The sequence below is a fragment of the Colossoma macropomum genome, unplaced genomic scaffold (genome assembly GCF_904425465.1).
Source record: "Colossoma macropomum unplaced genomic scaffold, Colossoma_macropomum, whole genome shotgun sequence".
NCBI lineage: Eukaryota > Metazoa > Chordata > Actinopteri > Characiformes > Serrasalmidae > Colossoma > Colossoma macropomum.
Window position 1 is genome coordinate 34,066,964 of NW_023494796.1, and position 22,500 is coordinate 34,089,463.

Consider the following 22,500-nt stretch of genomic DNA (forward strand, 5'->3'; position numbering starts at 1 on the left):
TTTGACAGACACTTGGGTTCTACTGTTTCTTGACGGCTCTTTACAGGCCTTTCCAAAGTCCGGCCCCGGGGCCAAACGCGGCCTGCAGACGGATTGTACTTGGCCTGTGGAAGTGGCCCTCCAGCCAGTGCGCTGCAGTTCTTCCTTTCACCTGATGGTGGCAGCAGTGCTGTAAGATTACAGTGTAATGCGACGTAACGAAGTTAGCTAACGTTTAAGAGCCTTTCTTTTCTGACTGACCAGCAGCTTCATTTACTGACCACATTTAGTCCAGCCTGCATATAATCTTCATTAATTCTAATAATCTTCACGAAGAGCCGCAGTGCGGGAGCCTCTTACGTCACAAGACTGTAACGAATTCAGTATCAGTAGACATGAAATCAACATTCAGGAGTCCAAGAGGAAATGAAGCCTTGTGCATCTTCTACGCAGTGATAGGAAACGCAGTATCTCCCAGGAAGCTGGAGTCTGTGCGCCGATGTTGTTCATGTTTGTAAATAATGTTTCGGCCCTCTGTGTTCTGACACGAAGGAAGAAGGTTTGGCCGCCCCTGTTCTACAGAGCAGGTGATCACAGAAATGCATTACAGTACTGCGTTACGACTGTACTGTGATTACAGTAACATGTAACAGTACTGAGTTACGACTGTACTGTGATTACAGTAACATGTAACAGTACTGCGTTACGACTGTACTGTGATTACAGTAACATGTTACAGTACTGAGTTACGACTGTACTGTGATTACAGTAACATGTTACAGTACCGCGTTACGACTGTACTGTGATTACAGTAACATGTTACAGTACTGAGTTACGACTGTACTGTGATTACAGTAACATGTTACAGTACCGCGTTACGACTGTACTGTGATTACAGTAACATGTTACAGTACTGAGTTACGACTGTACTGTGATTACAGTAACATGTTACAGTACTGAGTTACAACTGTACTGTGATTACAGTAACATGTTACAGTACCGCGTTACGACTGTACTGTGATTACAGTAACATGTTACAGTACTGCGTTACGACTGTACTGTGATTACAGTAACATGTTACAGTACTGCGTTACGACTGTACTGTGATTACAGTAACATGTTACAGTACTGCGTTACGACTGTACTGTGATTACAGTAACATGTAACAGTACTGCGTTACAATTAAGAGCACAAGAGTGGCTCGGATAGTTTGCATTGAAGTCCCTGTAGGTACTGAATAATAAGCCTTAGTCTGCAATAAGACTGGGATTTTAAGGGGTTAAACCTCTTAACTGTGTTTTCTCCATTAGTTAGTACGTATTACTCAACTGAGCATCTCAGAAGTGACTTAACACAGTTGTGCAGAAACACTTGACAACATTATTAAGTAAATACAACCCAGTTACATTTTTGGGTTATATAAAAATAATCAGTTAACCCCTTCAAATCTCCAGTGGTGGACAGTAACCAAGTAAATTCAAAGTAATTTGTTGCTGTACTTAAGTAGTTTTTTCATGTATCTGTACTTTACTGAAGTATTTCCATTTTTTGTGACTTTTTACTTTCACTCCACTACATTTCACAGTCAAATATCTTACTTTTTACTCCACCACATTATGTGAAATCTGTCGTTCCTTTTGGTTTATGTGTGTATAAAAACATAACATGCCAAAACAAAAGAAGGGTGAAGCAAGAGCACCAATCAGGGCACAGCGCACACTTTGTTTTGAGCTTGTTTTGACCTGTTGGACATACCGACCCAGTGCAGCACACGGTTCAACGTCAGTACAGCAGCGTAAAATTTTGGGAGAGTCTATTCAAACAAACCGAAACTTTGCTTGTTTGTAAAAAGTGATTTCAGAGCCACTCAGTTCTACCTGATGGAAACTGTTTACCTTCAGTGTTTTGTGCTTATGATAATTTTAATAGACATCAGCGTCACTAATTAATGACATTCTATTAAAGACTGGTTTACCAAGAGTGACACTGGAGTATTCTCACCTAAAATGAGTTGATAAAGCAAGAGTTTTGTTACAGAAATGCTGATAGAACATTAGAGCCAGAATTAACCTTTTAGTACTTTTACTTTTGATACTTAAGTACATTTGACGGCAAATACTTTTGTATCTTTACTCAAGTGGAGGTCTAAAGGGAGGAACTTCTACTTTTACTGGAGTAATATTTTACCTTGGGTATCTCTAACTCAAGTACATGGTTTGTGTACTTCATCCACCACTGGAAATCTCAGGTTAACTACATACAGTAACTACAGGCACTGCAATGCTAACGGATTTGGCTATTCTTAGGTTATGGAGTGTGTAATAAAGGGGTTAATCAGACTTTAGTCAAATCGCTTTTTAATTCAGGTCTGTACAAAATCCAACATTTCCTTTTTTCAGTGTATTTAGTCGGCATTTCATAACTAGACTTTTTTTTTTGCGTGTGTGTTTATCCTCCTATGATTCAGGTTTTTGCAGGAGAATTTACTCAGCTTTTTCAGTAGAACTGTCCTTTAAACTCATGACCTTCTGCTTCTAAGAGCAGGAGTAGCTGCCGGTAATGTCGACTGCTGCACAGCTGGCCACATCAGTCACAGTTTAGTTTTGTCTTCCTGCAGCACCTTCATTTCTTTTGCTCCTCTATAGAAGCGTAACTGAGTCCATCATGCTGAGCTGTTCAACCTGATTCTTTACACTGTTAATGTGCCAAAATCCACAAACTGTTATGAGTCACACATAATGCCTCAAAAATCACAGGCCTCCCAGACACAACCTGCCAAATCTGCACAGTGGGGCTGTTTTAAGAAGGACCACCACAACAGGCCCTTTTCTCAAGAAAGGGAAGTGCGTAAACGCTGGGTTAGACAGGTTCCTCTATTGCTGTATGGACAGTTACTAACCTCAGAAATACAGGTGTTAGTTTCACAGAAAGGTGAGTCACTTAATCTCTGTCACAGAAACCACTGAAACGGAGATGAGGCTGTTTATGCTTCAGACTGGAACACCTGAGCGAGCTGTACCTGCTCTGCTCAGCGTCACTGTTATTGTCGCAGTGGAAGCAGCGCCACTCTGCAACAAGAACGTCCAGCAGAAAATATGTGGAAATGTGAAAAGGGTCTGTAGCACAAGAGCCTGATCACTCACTGCACTCTGTCTTCACTGTACTCCCATCAGGCGGGAGATACGGAGATGCACTGGAGTGTAAAAACGCCGCTTTGCTAAGCTTCGTACCGTCAGCCACATCAGCCCTTAACAAGCCAAACAGATGTTCTAAAGCTGCTCTCAGAGGACGTAGCTGATGTGAAGGCCTCGTGTCTGGATGCGCTTTATGGATGGTCTTCTTGTCTGTACTTTATGTTTGTTTTGATAGTGTTTACTCATCTGTGTAACAGCACAGGCTGTGAAAGCTAACTTCCTCTTTGGAGAACAATAAGGAGTCTAACTCTACGGTACACCACAGAGGTGGAGACGATTTCCTAAGTTCCTTCCTGTGCCAGACACACTTCCTAATTTACATGCGCAATAGATACGGGCGTGATTTGTGCCAGCTGCAAGATCTCTTTTGGCCAGTACTTGTCCAAAAGTATGTGGACACCCTTTGCAATTATTGAGTTCAGGTGTTTTAGCCACACCCATTGCTAACAGGTGTATAGAACAGAGCACCTCCATAAACAAACGCTGGGTCGTACTCAGAGCTCAGTGACTTTAAATGTGACCCTGTCATAGGATTCTGCCTCCACCACAAGCCAGGTGTGAAATACTATCTACCTACCGGAATGCAGAGCCAGCAGTACAGTTTGGTGGAGGAGGGATGATGGGCTGGGCTGTTTGGGCCCCTCAGTTCCAGTGAAGGGTGATGTTGATGCTGCAGCACAAAGACAATTTATGCATCCAAAGAGCTCTATAAAGATGATTTGACGAGTCTGGTGTGGAGGAACTCCAGTGGCCTGCACAGAGCCCTGACCTCAACCCCACTGAACACTGAGCCAGACGCTCTCGTCCAACATCAGTGTCTGACCTCACAAATGCTCTTTAGACTGAATGGACACAGATTCCCACAGACTCTCCAACATCCTGTAGAAGCTTCCCAGAGGAGTGGAAGCTGTTATAGCAACTCCATATTAACGCCTATGGATTTAGAATGGGTCGTCCAACAAGCTCATAGAGGTGTGACAGTCAGGTGTCCATATACTTTTGGCCGTGTAGTGTATGGAATCATCTCAGTTGTAAGGTCACAGTGAAAGGTCAGTTGTGTTTGGTCTGTCCTACTGTTCATTTCCCCTCTTCACTCTTCACCCTTCAACAGTCTAAGAGTGTACGCTTTTATAAAGAGGTTCCGAGTAATAAACCTCGTTCTCCAACCGTTCTTTGGAAGAAATTTCTCCTTAAACCCACTGACGCAGTTCTGACGAAGACCCTGACTCTCCAGTGTTCTCTTATCTGGGGTTTGTTCTCAGGTAAGAACAGAATCTACACACACTCAAGAGCACAGAGGTGAGAACAGTTCTGCGCTTTAAGAACACGTCATGAATCTGACGTAGACCTTTTTCTTAGAACCTTTCTCAAGAACACATCTAAGAACAAGCTTAGGAAGATGTTCGAGAAAGGACCCGATGTTTCTATGCTGAACCATAAACACACTCAAGGAACTGTATATAGAACCTTTTTGAAAACGGTTCTATATAGCACCAAAAAGGGTACGACGTCAAGCTTATAACTATAGCAGATCCCTTTTTGCTGCTGTATAGAACCAAATACAGCACACTCCATTTCTCCATGCATAGAACCATTTAAGCATGCAAATGGTTCCCATGGTTCTGTATAGAACCATTGCCTTTACTAAAGAATCATTGTTCTGTAGGTTCTATATACACTCTTTAAAGAGATGTCCCAACAGTTTGCATGCTTACATGTTTCTGTGCTTGGTGAAATGGTTCTTGTGAGCTTGTAACAATAAAAGAACCCTGTTCTATAGAGCTCTATAGAACCATTTTCAAATGATCCTATATGGTTTTACATAAAAGGCTGGTATACAAGCTTGACATGGTAACAACAGCAGAACCCTGTATAATATAAAACATATACACACATTCTCCATCAGTCGGAAGAACCATTTAAGCTTGCAAACAGTTCATTGTTAAAGGTTCTATACAGAACCACTGTGTTTATTGAAGAACCCTTGAAGAACCGTCTGAAGAGTGTACCTCGCAGGTGATGTACAGTAGCTGCCGTATTACAGTAGCATGTACATTACAGTCGCCTCTCCTCGAGGCAGATCCTGATCTGAGCCTCCACAGGAGCAAACCCAGCGAGCAGGTCAGCCTTTGGTCAGACTGTAGTTACTCTCACGGTAAATTCCTCTGTACTGTGGCGCTGAGTGACCGACCTTGGGCTGAATTCTTACCTCACAGCCTCAAAATAACACACCGGCATGGGCAGCTTCTATTTTAGGCCTCAGATGAGCGAAGAAACGAGGGGAAGTGTAAAAGTCACGCTCACTGAGGACGTGCAGAGAGGCCAGCGTTCACTTACACAGGTGTGGCTTTTACAGCAGGCCTTGTCACAAAGCAGCTTTACAGAAAATCCAGGGCTGAGGGCCCATGAAGAACGACCTCACAGCAGGAGGAACCAAGACTGTGGTTATGGTAGGTTAGGTGTGTTGCAGGTGTGGTTATGTTAGGTTAGGTGTGTTACAGGTGTGGTTATGTTAGGTTAGGTGTGTTACAGGTGTGGTTATGTCAGGTTAGGTGTGTTACAGGTGTGGTTATGTTGGGTTACATGTGTTGCAGGTGTGGTTATGGTAGGTTAGGTGTGTTACAGGTGTGGTTATGTTGGGTTACATGTGTTGCAGGTGTGGTTATGGTAGGTTAGGTATGTTACAGGTGTGGTTATGTCAGGTTAGGTGTGTTACAGGTGTGGTTATGTCAGGTTAGGTGTGTTACAGGTGTGGTTATGTCAGGTTAGGAGTGTTACAGGTGTGGTTATGTCAGGTTAGGAGGACCTAAAGGAGCTCCTAAAGTCTGCAGCAAGAGAGATGTGATCAGACTTCGTGTGTAAACTTGTCAGAATGTCTGTGTATTCCTCTATCAGACATTATAACACTCAGGTTCAGCCACCTAATAATCTACTGCGTATAGTTTAATAAGACCTGCAGTGAGCGGTCACTGTCCAAAATGTGATTTTAGGTCAAGCTTATCTCACAAGATACAGTAAGTATGTGTGCTGGGTCAGAGTCCATGTCCATGTAAAGCTGTCTGATTATGTTTTCCCACTTACTATCCTATCAACCCTTTAAAATCCAGGCTTATTATTCAGTAACTACAGGGACTTCAGTGCAAACTGTCTGAGCTGTTCTTAGCTTATAGAAGTGTGTACTAAAGGTTTGGGCCTGCTGGTGGGCTCTGGCCATTTAAAGGGTCAGACACTACACAGCAAGAAGAGACTCATGATTAGTTACCCGTTATTAGTTAATAACCACATCAGCGCTGTCAGATCGTTCAGTTCTGTGTGTTGGAATAAAGACTGCAGTTCCTCAAAAATGCCAGCTTTCCAGGAGGACGTGAAGGTCCTGTAGGCAGGAACAAGAAAAGAGGTCGAGATATAAATAATAGACAGAGGACATAAATAGCCCACAGTGGAGGAGAGACGCTGGGCCCAGCATGCCCCCCTTTCCCAGATCTGAGTGCTGATGGATGCGAGGGGGCAGTATAGAAGCTCCACTCGGGCTGCTTAATTCAATCAATCAACCTTTATTTTCACTGGGAAACACACTGAGGGTGACCCCCGCTCACACTGCAGAACAGCATTTACAGCGTTACAGAGATTGGGAAAGAAATTAAAATCAACTACATAAACGCAGGAACAGAAAAATCAGACGAGATCAATCCAAAAGAATTAGGACAATTCAGATTTGATTAAATAATAAACCAATTAATAAGATTTCAACAAAAAAAAGGATAAATAAATACACACACTCACACACACACTCACACACACACACACACACACACACACACACTCACACACACACTCACACACACACTCACACACACACACACTCACTCACACACACACTCACACACTCACACACTCACACACACACACACACACTCACACACACACACTCACACACTCACACACTCACACACTCACACACACACTCACACACTCACACACACACACTCACACACACACACACACACACACACACACACACACACACCACACACACAGACACACACAGACACACACACACCACACACACACCACACACCACACACCACACACACACCACACACAGACACACACACACACACGCACACACACACACACACACACACACACACACACACACACACACACACGCTCCTGACGTCTGTCCGTCTCCGTCTGGTTCAGAACGCTCCTCATCCATGATCACCTTCAAACACATCGTTCACACTGTTAAAGGTCAAACTCAGTCCATTCAGGGCTACTTTACTGGTGCAGCAGAACTGTAAGTGTGATGTACGATTTTTGTGATATGAATAAATCATTTCAATGTTTAAGTTACGTCGAGATCATCGACTTCCTTACATAACAACAGTGAGTAAACAAGCAGATTGCATCATTTGATCAAACGGGGTATTGTTTTTAATCACAGGTGCCCATAAAGGGTTTCAGGAGATTAATCATTACATAGTCATAACACGTCATTATTACAAGACACTGAGTCCTGATTATGGCATAGGGAGTCAGTCTTTTGACACGTCATGGTGTGACTTACTGGACCAATACATACACACTGAACTAGACAGAGAGAGAGAGACAGTTACAGTACAGAGAGAGAGAGAGAGATACAGTACAGAGAGAGAGAGAGGGACAGTTACAGTACAGAGAAAAAGAGAGAGAGAGAGTGAGAGAGAGACAGTTACAGTACAGAGAGAAAGAGAGAGAGAGAGAGAGATTGCTGATTGCTGTGTGAGGAAGTCTGTGGTCTGGCGAGAGGAAGTGCGCTCTATCACTGCACACCGGCTGTGTGAGTATGTGTGTGTGTGTGTGAGAGAGAGTGTGTGTGTGTGTGTGTGTGTGTGTGTGTGAGAGAGAGTGTGTGTGTGAGTGTGTGAGTGTGAAGGAGGCCTGCAGTGGAAATCAGGCCAGTACGTGAGCGGATGAGCTGCAGCTCCGTCCTATCAGCTTCCACACCTCACCAGCCTGTTGCCATGGAGACAGCGAGTGGGATGAGCGGAGGGGCCATGTGTAGAAAACAAGGCCAGACAAAGAGATGAGAAGCGAGGCCCCACAGTGGGCGGCGGACGAGTGATAAGGCAGAGAACGATAACAGGGCAGGGCGAAGTCTGAGAGCTGAGATCACCACGCAGCTCTGTTTATTACACTCTTATAGCACACAGTCCGTACTACTCCCTCACTCGGAGCCTCGGCGTGGGCCGGTCTCTCACAGCGCCCCACCACTTCCTCCTGGGTGTTTTTAGCTTTCATTTACTTTTTTAATGGAAAGCAAAACATAGTACACAACACACCCTGCTACAAAATCAGCTCACCAGCAATACCAGCATGTGTGGTGTTCTTGATGCTGGTCTGCTGGTGCTGTACTGTAATCTGGAACACATAAACGCTTGTTCAGTGTTTTCTGACTGAGCTCCGCTTTCACGAGGCGCTGGATTGGTCAAAAAATCTCACACTCCGTTGCACAGACCATCTTAGAACAGCATAGACCAGCATAGACAAGTTTAGACAGGTTTAGACCAGCGCAGACCATCTTACACTAGCTTTGTCCAGCACAGACCATCTTAGACCAGTATAGACCAGCTTAGACCAACTTAGACCAGTTTACACTCGTATAGTCCAGCATAGACCATCTTAGACCAGTTTACACTAGCTTAGACCATCTTAGACCAGTTTACACTAGCTTAGACCAGCTTAGACCAGTTTACACTCGTATAGTCCAGCATAGACCATCTTAGACCAGTTTACACTAGCTTAGACAGGCATAGACCAATTTAGACCAGGTTGGACCAGTTTAGCCCAGCATAGACCTGCAGAGTAATTAGATGTGGGCGGGGTCTGTCCAGATCTCCTTCCATGTGGAATCTAATGGGGAACAGTGCACTGATACTGTACTGATACAATCATCACAGCACTAACAACACAAGTGCAATACCATTAAATAAACAATGACAAGATAAATGCATAAATAAATAGATAGATAAACAAACAAACAAACAAATAAATAAATAAATGTCGCTATTTTATTTTTTATTTTATTTTATCTAATGGAAAATAAATAAATAAACAAGAAAATAAATAAATATATACATGTCTTGATTTTATTTTTTATTTATTTTATCTAAAAGAAAACATAAATAAATAAACAAGAAAAAATAAATAAATAAATAAATGTCTCGATTTTATTTTTATTTATTTTATCTAATGGAAAAATGAATTAATAAATAAGTAAATAAATAAAAAAATGAATGTCTCGGTTTTATTTTTATTTATTTTATCTAATGGAAAATAAATAAATAAATAAATGTCTCGATTTTATTTTTATTTATTTTATCTAATGGAAAATAAATAAATAAATAAATGTCTCGATTTTATTTTTATTTATTTTATCTAATGGAAAAATGAATTAATAAATAAGTAAATAAATAAATAAATAAAGTCTCGATTTTATTTTTATTTATTTTATCTAATGGAAAAATGAATGAATAAATAAATAAATAAATAAATAAATAAATAAATGTCTCGATTTTATTTTTATTTATTTTATCTAATGGAAAATTAATAAATAAATAAATAAATAAATGTCTCGATTTTATTTTTATTTATTTTATCTAATGGAAAATAAATAAGTAAATAAATAAATAAATAAATAAATGTCTCGATTTTATTTTTATTTATTTTATCTAATGGTAAAATGAATAAATAAATAAATAAATAAGTAAATAAATAAATGAATGACTGAACGTGTAAAATATGAAAGGTAGGTCTCGGGTTTCCGCGCTGGGGCGGGTCGTGCTGAGACGCTGGAGCGCGCGCCGTGTCTGGGTGTTTATATTTATGAATAACAGATAAAATAACACATTCAGACTCGGAGCGCGCGCAGCTCTGTTTCACAGTGACTCACAGCAGGAAGAAAGACTCGAGCTTCAGTCACAGCGAAGCCTTTGTTACCGTTACCTGGTGGGCGCGAGGGGGAAGCGACGTCACGCGCCTGTAGCCCGACACCCTCCGCGCGGCGCCACATCAGCTCGCGCCTCTCCGGCACAGAGGAGCCGGAATCGAGAGCAGAAGCCCGTCGACTCGCGGAGCTCGGACAGAGGACGGCGGACGGCGGACAGTAGGCCTCGCGCGGATCGGCAGCATGCTCCAGTCCCTCACCAGCAGCTCGTGCGTCCGTCTGATCCGGAGCAACAGATCGGCCTGGTACTTCTGCTTCCTGCTGCTGGGCTATGTGCTCTACCTGCTCTTCGGAGCGGTGGTCTTCTCCTCCGTGGAGCTGCCCTACGAGGACCTCCTGCGCCAGGAGCTGCGGAACATCAAGCGCCAGTTCCTCCAGGAGAACAAGTGTCTGTCCGAGGAGAAGCTCGAGCTCTTCCTGTCCAAAGCGCTCGACGCCAGCAACTACGGAGTGTCCATTCTCAACAACGCCTCGGCCAACTGGAACTGGGACTTCACCTCCTCGCTCTTCTTCGCCAGCACCGTGCTGTCCACCACAGGTGAGCACCAGCTGGACATCCCGTTTACAGACACCTTCACAGCCTAAACCAGCCCATCAGAGAGACTCACCTGTATTAAAACTACAGGAGGGATAATTAGAGTCTAAATCAGCCAATCAGAGAGACTCTCCTGTATTAAAACTACAGGAGGGATAATTAGAGAATAAATCAGCCAATCAGAGAGACTCACCTATATTAAAACTACAGGAGGGATAATTAGAGTCTAAATCAGCCAATCAGAGAGACTCACCTGTACTAAAACTACAGGTGGGATAATTAGAGTCTAAATCAGCCAATCAGAGAGACTCACCTGTACTAAAACTACAGGTGGGATAATTAGAGTCTAAATCAGCCAATCAGAGAGACTCACCTGTACTAAAACTACAGGTGGGATAATTAGAGTCTAAATCAGCCAATCAGAGAGACTCACCTGTACTAAAACTACAGGAGGGATAATTAGAGTCTAAATCAGCCAATCAGAGCGAGAGTCTGTGTTGGGTTATGAAGCTGGAGCTGAAAAAACTAAGAAGCCGAACTGGAACGATCAGTTTCCAGACAATAAAAACAAAACTGAAACCTAGAACCGAAACTGAACTGGAGTCAAAAAGCAGAATGGAAAGCTCAACATGACCGTAATAATCCTGCTCTGAACTGGGCCAAACTGGCTTTACAGACTGAGCAGCTTCTAGAACCTCCACACACACTGTCTGCTCTGTGCTGGTTCTGGATGCTGTGCTTGACCGTCAGGCTGAGCGTCAGTGGAACCCGTAGCTGCTCTTAGTTCCCGGTGTCACTGAACACCGCGCTGCGCCAGGCCTTCCGTTACCTGAGCGCCAAACCGGCTGCAGGGCTCACATGTTCTCACGTGAACTAGCAAATCCTGCGGTTCAGCGCTGAGCAGGTCGGATCACCGCAGGTACAGGAACAGCCGTGAAGAGCGGATTCACTGGATACACTGGATATCTTAGTGCGATCAGCGGCAGAATGGAGCTTTAGACGTGAAAGGGTTCTTCAGATTATGGAGAATGTGCTTTAGATGGTTCTATATAGAGCCTTTTGAAAAAGGTTCTATATAGCACTTATAAATATTTTCCTATTGTTACAAGCTTGACATCATAACAATAGAAGAACCCTTTTCAAAAGGGTTCTACATAGAACCATTTAAAGCACATTCTCCATCTGAAGGCCCGTTTCACGAAGCAAAGAGCTCTTTAATCATGCACAGGGTTCTTTAAGTGTTCATGGTTTTATATAGAACCATTTTCTTTACTAAAGAACTCTTGAAGAACCGTCTTTTTTTAAGGGTGTAGAGAAGACAAACTGTTCACAGTGGTGGTGATAGGAACCAGACGTCCACCTCTAAAAGCTCCCTCACAGAAAGTTCCTACATGAAATGGTTATGAATTCACTGCCTGATGACTGAGACACTGTTTTATGATAGTTTAGAGAACTTAAACTCCATTCATGGTGGAGGGATACATGCAGGGCGCTGTGAGGCAAAATAGTCCCCAAAGAAAACTTATTATTTCAGATTTTCACTATTTTCATCATCAACATTCCATATAGACTCAGAAGACTCGTGTAGGTTCACTGGTGGTTCTGGATAGTAAATAAAATGTCTATATTTGTGTTGTAGTCATGGCGACCCTTGGTTCCCATCACCACCACTGTAAAGACATCTGAACCATTTCACACCAAACCTCTCTGAATCACTCTGAAACACTTGATTATAGGGGATTTTTAAAAAATCAGTGGAATTCCCCTTCAGGTCCCCATGCTGTCTGGGGATGTTCAAACCTTTGCAAACCACTGTAAATAGAATGCTGAACACTCTAAGAACCATACGAATGCATAAAAAGGTTCTATATGATGGGATACCTGCTGTATACGGTTCCTTAAAGAACAATTTTTAAGTGTTAATGGAAAATTTAATTGAAAAATGGTTCTGTTTCGAGCCAATAAGGGTTCCACCCTTACTGTGGTACTATATAGATCCCTTTTTGCTAAGGGTGTAGAGAATTGTCTCCCTACTACTCGAACACTTGAGAAATTGTATTTGATTACAGTAATATTCAGTAAAATATGCTCTCACTTTCTCTAAAATAACATTCTCTGCATATTTTCAAACATGAAGTGTCCAGAAAATGTTGTGTGTGTTGTAAAAAGTTCCTCTAGTCACGTTTATTAAAATATATTTTATATAATTTTAATTAAGATGCACAGAGAATGAAACTCCTGAGTGTGTCCATGTGTTTGCTGCACTGCCTCTACTCAACAAGGGGAACAGTAGCAGAGAGGGAAGCAGGAGGTTCCTGTAGAGAACTGTTCTAATGTGAGTTCAGTCCTGTGGCTGTAATGCCGGTTTGGCCACTCCTGTTACTGAGTCCACTGTCAGGGATGGATGGTTTCCACACTGACCACAGGCATCTTGTGTTTCTGTCCATTCGGCACACGGAGTGTCTGCCAAGAGCGACATGTCCAGGGCCTCGTTCAGTGAACTTGTGACCCGTCCACGTTCTCTGTGTTTGAGTGGAACTGTCACTTTTCCTCTCAGTCTTCTTTGACTTTTGACTCCTCAGGATCATTCAGAGAGGTTTGGTGTGAAATGGTTCAGATGTCTTTACAGTGGTGGTGATAGGAACCAGGGGTCGCCATGACTACAACACAAATATAGCCATTTTATTTACTATCCAGAACCACCAGTGAACCTACACGAGTCTTCTGAGTCTATATAGAATGTTGATGATGGAAAATAGTGGAGAATCTGAAATAATAAGTTTTCTTTGGGGACTATTTTGCCTCACAGCACCTTGAATGCACCCCTCCGCCATCAAATACTTAATACAATAATTGTTTTAGAACAAAGCCTTCTCAAAACTACTGTAAAAACACTGTCTGGGGTAATAAAGTGTTTGTAACCAACTTAACAGTATAATATATAATAGTTTTCAATGATGAGGCTTTTAGAGGCTTTGAATTCTGTGGACGTCTGGTTCCTATCACCACCATTGTGAACAGTTCTGACTCTGAGTGACTCTGTGTACATCTTCACCACTTAATTATGCAGAACAATTTGACAGTTGGTGGAATTCGTCTTTAGGTCAACAGCAGAATCTTAGTGTCTATCTTGCTATTCTTATTCTTACTGTTCTCCGCTTTTATTTGGACCATAACTGGTCGCAGTTTTCAAGCTAGAACCATGAAATGTCTATATGGGGATGGTGCTTTTGTGACGGATCACACAGTCCCAAAATGTTTTTTGCATTATTTTTTTTCCAATAGCAAGATTCAAATCTAACGGCCACCAACAATGTCACAAAGGATGTCTCTCATACTGCCCCTCATAGTAGCAATATCCTAGCAACATCTTAGAAACCACCCGGAATTTCAGGGATAATGGGATAATGTAGCAATATCCAAGCAATACCTTAGCAACCACCTGGAATTTTGGGGATAATGGGATAATGTAGCAATGTCCAAGCAATACCTTAGCAACCACCTGGAATTTTGGGGATAATGGGATAATGTAGCAATGTCCAAGCAATACCTTAGCAACCACCTGGAATTTTGGGGATAATGGGATAATGTAGCAATGTCCAAGCAATACCTTAGCAACCACCTGGAATTTCGGGGATAATGGGATAATGTAGCAATGTCCAAGCAATACCTTAGCAACCACCTGGAATTTTGGGGATAATGGGGTAATGTAGCAATGTCCAAGCAATACCTTAGCAACCACCTGGAATTTCGGGGATAATGGGATAATGTAGCAATATCCAAGCAATACCTTAGCAACCACCTGGAATTTCAGGGATAATGGGATAATGTAGCAATATCCTAGCAACATCTTAGAAACCACCCGGAATTTCAGGGATAATGGGATAATGTAGCAATATCCAAGCAATACCTTAGCAACCACCTGGAATTTCGGGGATAATGGGATAATGTAGCAATGTCCAAGCAACACCTTAGCAACCACCTGGAATTTTGGGGATAATGGGATAATGTAGCAATGTCCAAGCAATACCTTAGCAACCACCTGGAATTTCGGGGATAATGGGATAATGTAGCAATATCCAAGCAATACCTTAGCAACCACCTGGAATTTTGGGGATAATGGGGTAATGTAGCAATGTCCAAGCAATACCTTAGCAACCACCTGGAATTTCAGGGATAAAGGGATACCGTAGCAGCTTTGTCATGCCCACAGACCTTCCCATTTTAGCCCCTAGTGTGATCTGACATTACTCAGCATTAATATGTCATTACAGAGAACTGATCAGCAGAAATGTCCCACAGTGTTCATTAAACTGAGGAAACCGGAATGTTATTGACGCGTGAGCTCTAAACTACTGCCTCTGTTTTTACAGGCTATGGTCACACTGCCCCTCTCTCCGACGGCGGGAAGGCCTTCTGTATCATCTACTCGGTGATCGGCATCCCCTTCACCCTCCTCTTCCTCACGGCCGTGGTGCAAAGGATCATGGTCTTCAGCACACGGAGGCCCATCATGTACGTGCACACTCGCTGGGGTCTGTCCAAGCCCCTCGTGGCTCTGGTGCACGCCAACCTGCTGGCCATCGTCGCCGTGTCCTGCTTCTTCCTCATCCCTGCCGCCATCTTCTCAGCTCTGGAGGAGGACTGGAACTTCCTGGAGTCCTTCTACTTCTGCTTCATCTCGCTCTCCACCATCGGCCTGGGAGACTACGTGCCGGGAGAGGCGTTCAACCAGCGATTCCGGGAGCTCTACAAGCTGGGCATCACTGGTGGGTGTGCCTCAGACGCTGAATCTGCACAGAAATAGGTTTGGTGGGCCTCAGACTGAGGCAGGGCTTTTGGCCTGAGCCTCAGAGAACAGATTTGTGCAGGCTGGGGGGTCTTGAATATTCATTATGACGGCCTTCTGTGCTTGGCAGGCTCAGACGCTGAATGATCAGGCGTGCGAGTGCTTGGCTGTTTTAGCGTGTAGATGAGTCTGAAATGGCCACAGATTGGATTGTGTCATTTTAGAGAACTGAAAACTAGGAACGAACGTGAAGGAGGAACTTTGTGTTCAAGGCTTCCATTCATTCATTGTTTCAGCCTGTGTGCTTTATTCTACGCTGCCAGAGCTTCCAGATACTGCTTATTCTTAGACAGATGATTCTGCTGATCTGGGTCAGAGTCAGAGCTGAAACACATTCAGGACCTTTAACTGATTTTGGACTTTAGACTAAACTCTTTTGCTCTGAGTGACTCTAAACCTTAATTATGATCATTTTATTAAAATTAATGACTGAACATTCCAGATCAACCATAACTCTACCAAACTGTACCAGGTGTTTCAGTAGCGACTGTTTCAGTAGTGGCTGTTTCAGTAGTGACTGTTTCAGTAGTGACTGTTTGAGTAGTGACTGTTTGAGTAGTGACTGTTTCAGTAGTGTCTGTGTCAATAGTGACTGTTTCAGTAGTGTCTGTTTCAATAGTGACTGTTTCAGTAGTGTCTGTTTCAGTAGTGTCTGTTTCAGTAGTGTCTGTCTCAGTAGTGTCTGTTTCAGTAGTGACTGTCTCAGTAGTGTCTGTTTCAGTAGTGACTGTCTCAGTAGTGTCTGTTTCAGTAGCGTCTGTTTCAGTAGCGTCTGTTTCAGTAGTGACTGTTTCAGTAGTGTCTGTTTCAGCAGTGACTCTTTCAGTAGTGACTGTTTCAGTAGTGACTGCTTCAGTAGTGACTGTTTCGGTAACAATTTTAGCTCATTTTGAGCTCAGAAACTCAGCAGTTCATGACCAGCAAACACAGCTCTGAACAGCTGTTCACACAGAAAATCATCATATTTTACATTAAAACACTAAAAAGTGCTGAACTGCAGAAAATATGACGATAATATAAACAGCTTTTAATTGGTGCCTAAAACTTGTGCGCAGTAAACATGTCGCTGCTGTCAGAACAAAACTTTACAGGAGAAGGAAAAAACCCACTGCACTTTTCATGTAAGTCAATGGAACCAGAGGTTTTCTCAAGTCATTTTGGGCCGTTTCTGTTGGTCCATTCATCATGAAATGTACACACAACATAAAGAACAACAGGCTTTTTCATTATGTCAAAAATTGAAAAATGACAAAAATGGACATACGAGGTTTTGTTCTGATAGCAGTGATATGTAGCCCATCAGGACAGAACTACAAACATGAATGAAAGGCCGCTGTGCAGGCTGGGAGGTTTTTTCAGTGACAGAAATCACCAAAGTGTATAAAGACCAACACGTCCTGCTGTTTAAAGAGCTCTGCATGTCTCTGTGTGATCTATATGCAGTGGGTATTTGTCCTTAATACAATATAGCGATAATGTGTACTGATATCGGTACATGCCTGGTGCTGTCATGGTTCCTTAGTGTTCAGATGACCTCAGAGGAAACTTTCAGAGGGTTTCAGACTTTAACTGACTGCGTCCACAAGATTATCAATAACAGTGAAGTGATTATAAACCCTGACCTTAGTGCCACTGCGTGACTGGGAGAGAGCCTGTTTATCACAGGCCAGAAACCAGCGCTCTGATAACACTAGGGGTAGCTAGTCAGAGTAAAGTCATCATTTCATGGTCAAATGCTGGAGTCTGAACTGATACGCGCTCAAACAGTCCATCCCACATCGTGGAGTTGATAGCGGTGCCCCCGTAACAAGCTTTGACCAAAAAAACGTTCTGCTCCGTAACTCAGTGTGTGAGCTGTAATCAGAGAGATTCAGAGGGGTTTGGTGTGAAATGGTTCAGATGTCTTTACAGTGGTGGTGATAGGAACGAGGGGTCGCCATGACTACAACACAAATATAGACATTTTGGAAATACAGACATGCTGGACAGGGTGTAGATGGTAGATATTGGGCTCATTCGAGCCTGAAACTCCTTTCTTTCTGTGCTTGTTGCAAGCAGACACTCAGTACGGATGTCTGGCTTGTTGTCATAGAAACAGACAGAAAGCGTAGTGCTGGCTTGGCCTTTGTGGCCTAGAGGATCTAGTGGAGCATAGTGGGATGCCACACAAACATCTCCCACCTTCCTTAGCGCTGCTCTCCTGCTCCCCCTGTTGGTCAGAAAGGACGAATAGCACGACAGCAGGCTGGCAAAATTAGGAGCTGCGTCCATGTTCATGTGTATGCAGTCCTAATGTGGGGACAGTGAGGAAGAAAGCCTACATTCGGTTAAGGGTAGGTAATGACTGATAGCCAGTGCACTTTTCCTACACAGTGAGTCAGTTACTTAAAGGGAAACTCCACCAGTCTTTTAAAATGCCTGAAAAAATAAAGCATTGCAAACAGAGTGGTTTGGTGTGAGACACTCCGTTCTAGAGAGACTCCAAAATTTGACAATTTTAAATGTACATTTTAACTTAACAGTCGACTGTAGTTGAAGGGGTATTCCACCAATTTTTTTAAAGTTCTGTATAATTTAGTGGTTGAGATGTAAACACAGTGGTTCTCTGTTCTAGAGAAACAGTGAGTCAGAGTGAGTCAGAACTGTTCACAGTGGTGGTGATAGGAACCAGACGTCCACCTCTAAAAGCTCCCTCACAGAAAGTTCCTACAGTAAATGGTTATGAATTCACTGCCTGATGACTGAGACACTGTTTTATGATAGTTTAGAGAACTTAAACTCCATTCATGGTGGAGGGATACATGCAGGGCGCTGTGAGGCAAAATAGTCCCCAAAGAAAACTTATTATTTCAGATTTTCTGAATCTCACACGTCTCACACATGCGGACATTTTTAAAAAGATTATGTTTTCAGATGTGTGGACCGTGTCGCTAACCGATAAAATAAATAATTGATGATGATGGTATTTAAAATTTTTACAGTGTCAAACTGATATTCCACGTTTATCACAATAAACATCTGTCAGTCAACCGTCCTAGCAGCAGGTAGCAGTAGCTTAGCCTGCTACAGCTTCACACACTATTCATGTTGGCATCAGACGCTTATGCTAGCTTAGCGAGCGGGCCAAAAAAACAGCTTCACTCCCAGCTTCACTCCCAGCTTCACTCCCAGCTCGCTGATCTTCACTGACAGAGGAAAATGACTCAAATCTGAGTCGTTCAGGTTTTGTGTGTTGAGCCGTTAGCTAGGCAGGTTATGTTACACTGTGCTGTCATTGGTAGCATCAGACGCTAGCTTAGCTTAGCTAGCAGACTAAAACAGCTTAATGTACCACAGCACAGGTTGGACATCCACAAGTTCAGAGGATAAAGATTCAAATCAGGGGCAGTGAAGTTGGCTGGTGTTGGAGAGACTCAGGGACAGAATTTGACCTGTAAATTTGACCATAAACACCACTAATTTGGTTTCCCAAGCTCTGTCCAGCATTTAACAGTAGAGGTTCAGCTTATGGTTTAGTCCTTAAAGGTGATGATCTGAAGATTTTGCTACTTTATTTTCTAATTATTACATTAGGAGCTTGTTTGTTTTGTATTCTTTTGCATACTTGTGCATATTCATAGACAGAAGTGGGCAACATGGCAAAAACGTAATATTAATGCTTTAGTAAGTTTTCCCCATCCACGATGTCACAATATTTATTTCTTCTAAAATCTAATAAGTTGAAACAGACAAAGGAGAGCAACATTTAAAAAACACTATCAAAAACTATGAGTATCATTATTTTTACTGAGCGTTTAACATCCTGTGCTGCACTACCCAGACAGCGGGCATATATTGGTCCGCTGGCTTGATAAGGTCGGCACCCTGCCGACTGTTTGCCACTGCTGGACCACCCTCGGACCACCCAGGTTACTATCCTGCATACAAGCTCTAACTAGTTTTTAGTCTCCTCAAACTGATTTTAAATGCACAGAGACTTTTATTTTAGAAAATAAACTAAGACAAACATTACAAACAACTGTGTAACAACTATGTAACCATGAATCATGACCAGGCCTGATATAAAATGGTTTTATAGAGGATGTTGTTGCTGACGCTGAGCTGGATTAACATTGTTGTCTAAACTAATTCACAAAGTGTCGCTAAAGAAAGGAAGGAAGGAAAAATCAGTAAACTGGACTGTGGGTGGAAAATGAGCAATGATGAGTGGAATTTGGTCTAATAATCAGCTTAAACACCGGCGGGCCGCCCAGAAAGCGCTGAGCAAAACACAAGTGGACCGCCAGCTTTGCCATCAGTGGGCCGACAGTGGACCACTCTCCTCTTACTACGAGGGTAAATCCAGTTAACAGGACTGATTATGCTCTCTGTATTCAAACATGCACTTGGGAAGTGATTAAATACTAATGATATTTACAGAATTCTCAGAAAAGCATAAGATATTGAATCACAGTGACGATACATATTGTAACGCCCAGCTCTGTCCATCTTCATGTTCTTAATCTGATGAGGTTTAGGTTCCACTTTAGTAGTTTCCAGGGCAACTATAACAGGAACACATAAAGCTATTTGGCAATTTGTTATTCAACATTTTAATATTTATGGTTCAAATGATGATTTCAGGAGTACTAAGAAGGTCCACTGTGTTACTGACCCACAGTGCTTGTCACTGCACTGACCCCTCTCCTCTCACTGTCTCCTGCCTCTCCAGTCTATCTCCTGCTGGGCCTCATTGCCATGCTGGTGGTGCTGGAGACCTTCTGCGAGCTGCAGCAGCTGAAACAGCTGAGGAAGATGTTCTACCTGAAGAAGGAGAAGCCTCAAGACCAGCTGGCCATCATGGAGCACGACCATCTGGCCTTCTCCTCGGTGGACAACGCCACGTCACCCCCGGAGGAGAAGACCGAGCCCTTCGTAGACGTCCCCGTCCTCACCTCTCCTGGTGGAGATGACCCTATGATTAGATAAGCAGTTCAGTCCGTCATCAACGTGTCCGTCACGGCACAGTGGCACGAGGGTTCTTCAACGTGTAGCTCTTCAGTTTGCAGTATGCTGGCTAGTAGCTCATCACAACATCGTGATAGATATTAGCGTTCAGTACGTTCAACATTCCGCAGTGTTCTTCACCTCAAACCTGCACTTTAAAAACAAAGCACAATTAACATTCAGCATAACCTGAAACAGGTCCAGTCATGTGCATTGGGTAGTTTACTAAGTCAGCAACAAGTGCTTGAAGGACGTTTTGGTGTTTTACAAGCCCAGACCTCAGACTTTAAGCTTAATCTTGGGGGTCCTTTAGGCCCTATGAAGGGTTTAGACCTTAGTTAAACCCTTAACTACCCCAGTATGGAAAGTCCTTGTTTAAAGTAGACGATGCTAAACAAAGCTGTTGTTAGGACAGGTTAGTTTACGCCTGATTCACACCTGCTACCTCTGCGTGGTGTGAGCGATCCGGCAGTGTGAGCGATCCGGCTGTGTAATCGATCCGACAGTGTGAGCGATCCGGCAGTGTGAGCGATCCGGCTGTGTGAGTGATCCGGCAGTGTGAGCGATCCGACAGTGTGAGCGATCCGGCTGTGTGAGCGATCCGGCTGTGTGAGCGATCCGGCTGTGTGAGCGATCCGACAGTGTGAGCGATCCGGCTGTGTGAGCGATCCGGCTGTGTAATCGATCCGACAGTGTGAGCGATCCGGCTGTGTGAGCGCTGCAGCTCCAACGCTGCCTTTCATACACGCAGCGTTTGGGCTGCGGAGCGGAGCAGCGAGGAAGTTACACCGACATTCCTTTTTCCAGATGGACGCACAGTCCAGTCAGCTTTGCTCAATGAAGGTATGGTTTATGAAAGAGCGGTACACCTGCGTACCCTCGACAGCATTCCGACTGTGATTGGGTGGCTTTCAGCCTGGTGGACCAGAAATCTGTCTGCAGCACGGAGTGTTTAACTAGTGTTTTGTTTGATAACGTTCATTAATTACATTACATTAAATTAACCCCTTAACAAGCCGTTGGCCCTCCGCCAGGCCCAGGTAACCTAAGAATAGCTCCGTTAGTTTGTACTGAAGTCCCTGTAGCTACTGAGTAATAGGTCTTAGTATCTAATAAGTCTGGATTGTTAAGAGTTTTAATTAACACTTTTATTCGCTTTTCTGTTCGATTTCCATTGATTTTCATGACTTATTTCAGTGTATTTTGCTGTGTGAAAAAATCGGCGCCTAGTCGATTCTCTAAATAACGCTCTGCTGCTCCGCTGTGCACAAGCGCTGACCTGTTAACATGAGTGCGCTCCACGTCGCTCACACCACGCAGCGCTAGTATGTTTGAATCAGGCCTTAGGCTCACTTTCAGACGAAGTTAGAGATCAGTGATAAAGAAAGCTTCATTTAGACGTAAATAGAAATAGAAATACATAAAAGTAACCTGTGGCTGCTTTTTGGATCCGCAAAAAAGAGCTGGGGAAGTGAAAATGTCTGGGATTACTGTATTACCAAACATCCCTCCGTTTAAACTCTCTGTATGCTACGACGATAGAGGATACGAGTCCTGTAAGTCCGTGATGTCGAGGTACTGGTAAACATTTCAATGCACATATTTCTAAAAGAGTCTGAGGTTTAGATTAAAGCATAAAAGCGACTAGTCTGATCAACAAAACGACTGAATGTTTGAATTCAAAACCTGACTATTATGATTTAGACCTTTAGGGATTGGAGATTCTGCCAGATTGTTTACAGATGTATATTTGTATATTCATGTTGTCTTTGTAAAACCGTATGGTGGGTTAAAGGGAGACCACGCCTTACGCGAGCCATTGCGTTGATCCTGCAATGGTGTGAGAAGCTCAAGGTGAACTGAATAATGTCTGCTTTCAAAGCTGAATTTTCTGTGTATTTTTATTTGCAGAGGTTTAATATGAGCCTCAAACAAAGGGAACTTGAATGTGCTCTACTGTGACATATTT

General features: G+C 43.1%; 2 protein-coding genes across 2 annotated transcripts in view; one reads left to right on the forward strand and one right to left on the reverse strand.

Annotated features, from left to right (window-relative positions):
- map3k4 (mitogen-activated protein kinase kinase kinase 4) overlaps positions 1–6,976 on the reverse strand; it is a 77,265-nt gene extending 70,289 nt beyond the window's left edge. Inside the window, exon 1 of the mRNA XM_036583376.1 lies at positions 6,436–6,976. The gene's annotated coding sequence lies outside the window, so the exon portion shown is untranslated. The remainder of the gene's footprint in view (positions 1–6,435) is intronic.
- A 3,279-nt stretch (positions 6,977–10,255) lies between these two features.
- Positions 10,256–22,500, forward strand: part of kcnk1b (potassium channel, subfamily K, member 1b) — a 12,508-nt gene continuing 263 nt past the window's right edge. Inside the window, exons 1-3 of the mRNA XM_036583378.1 lie at positions 10,256–10,699; positions 15,070–15,465; positions 20,257–22,500. The exon at positions 20,257–22,500 is cut by the window's right edge and continues 263 nt beyond it. Of these exons, the coding sequence (XP_036439271.1) occupies positions 10,345–10,699; positions 15,070–15,465; positions 20,257–20,513 (1,008 nt within the window). The 5' untranslated portion in view covers positions 10,256–10,344 and the 3' untranslated portion in view covers positions 20,514–22,500. The remainder of the gene's footprint in view (positions 10,700–15,069; positions 15,466–20,256) is intronic.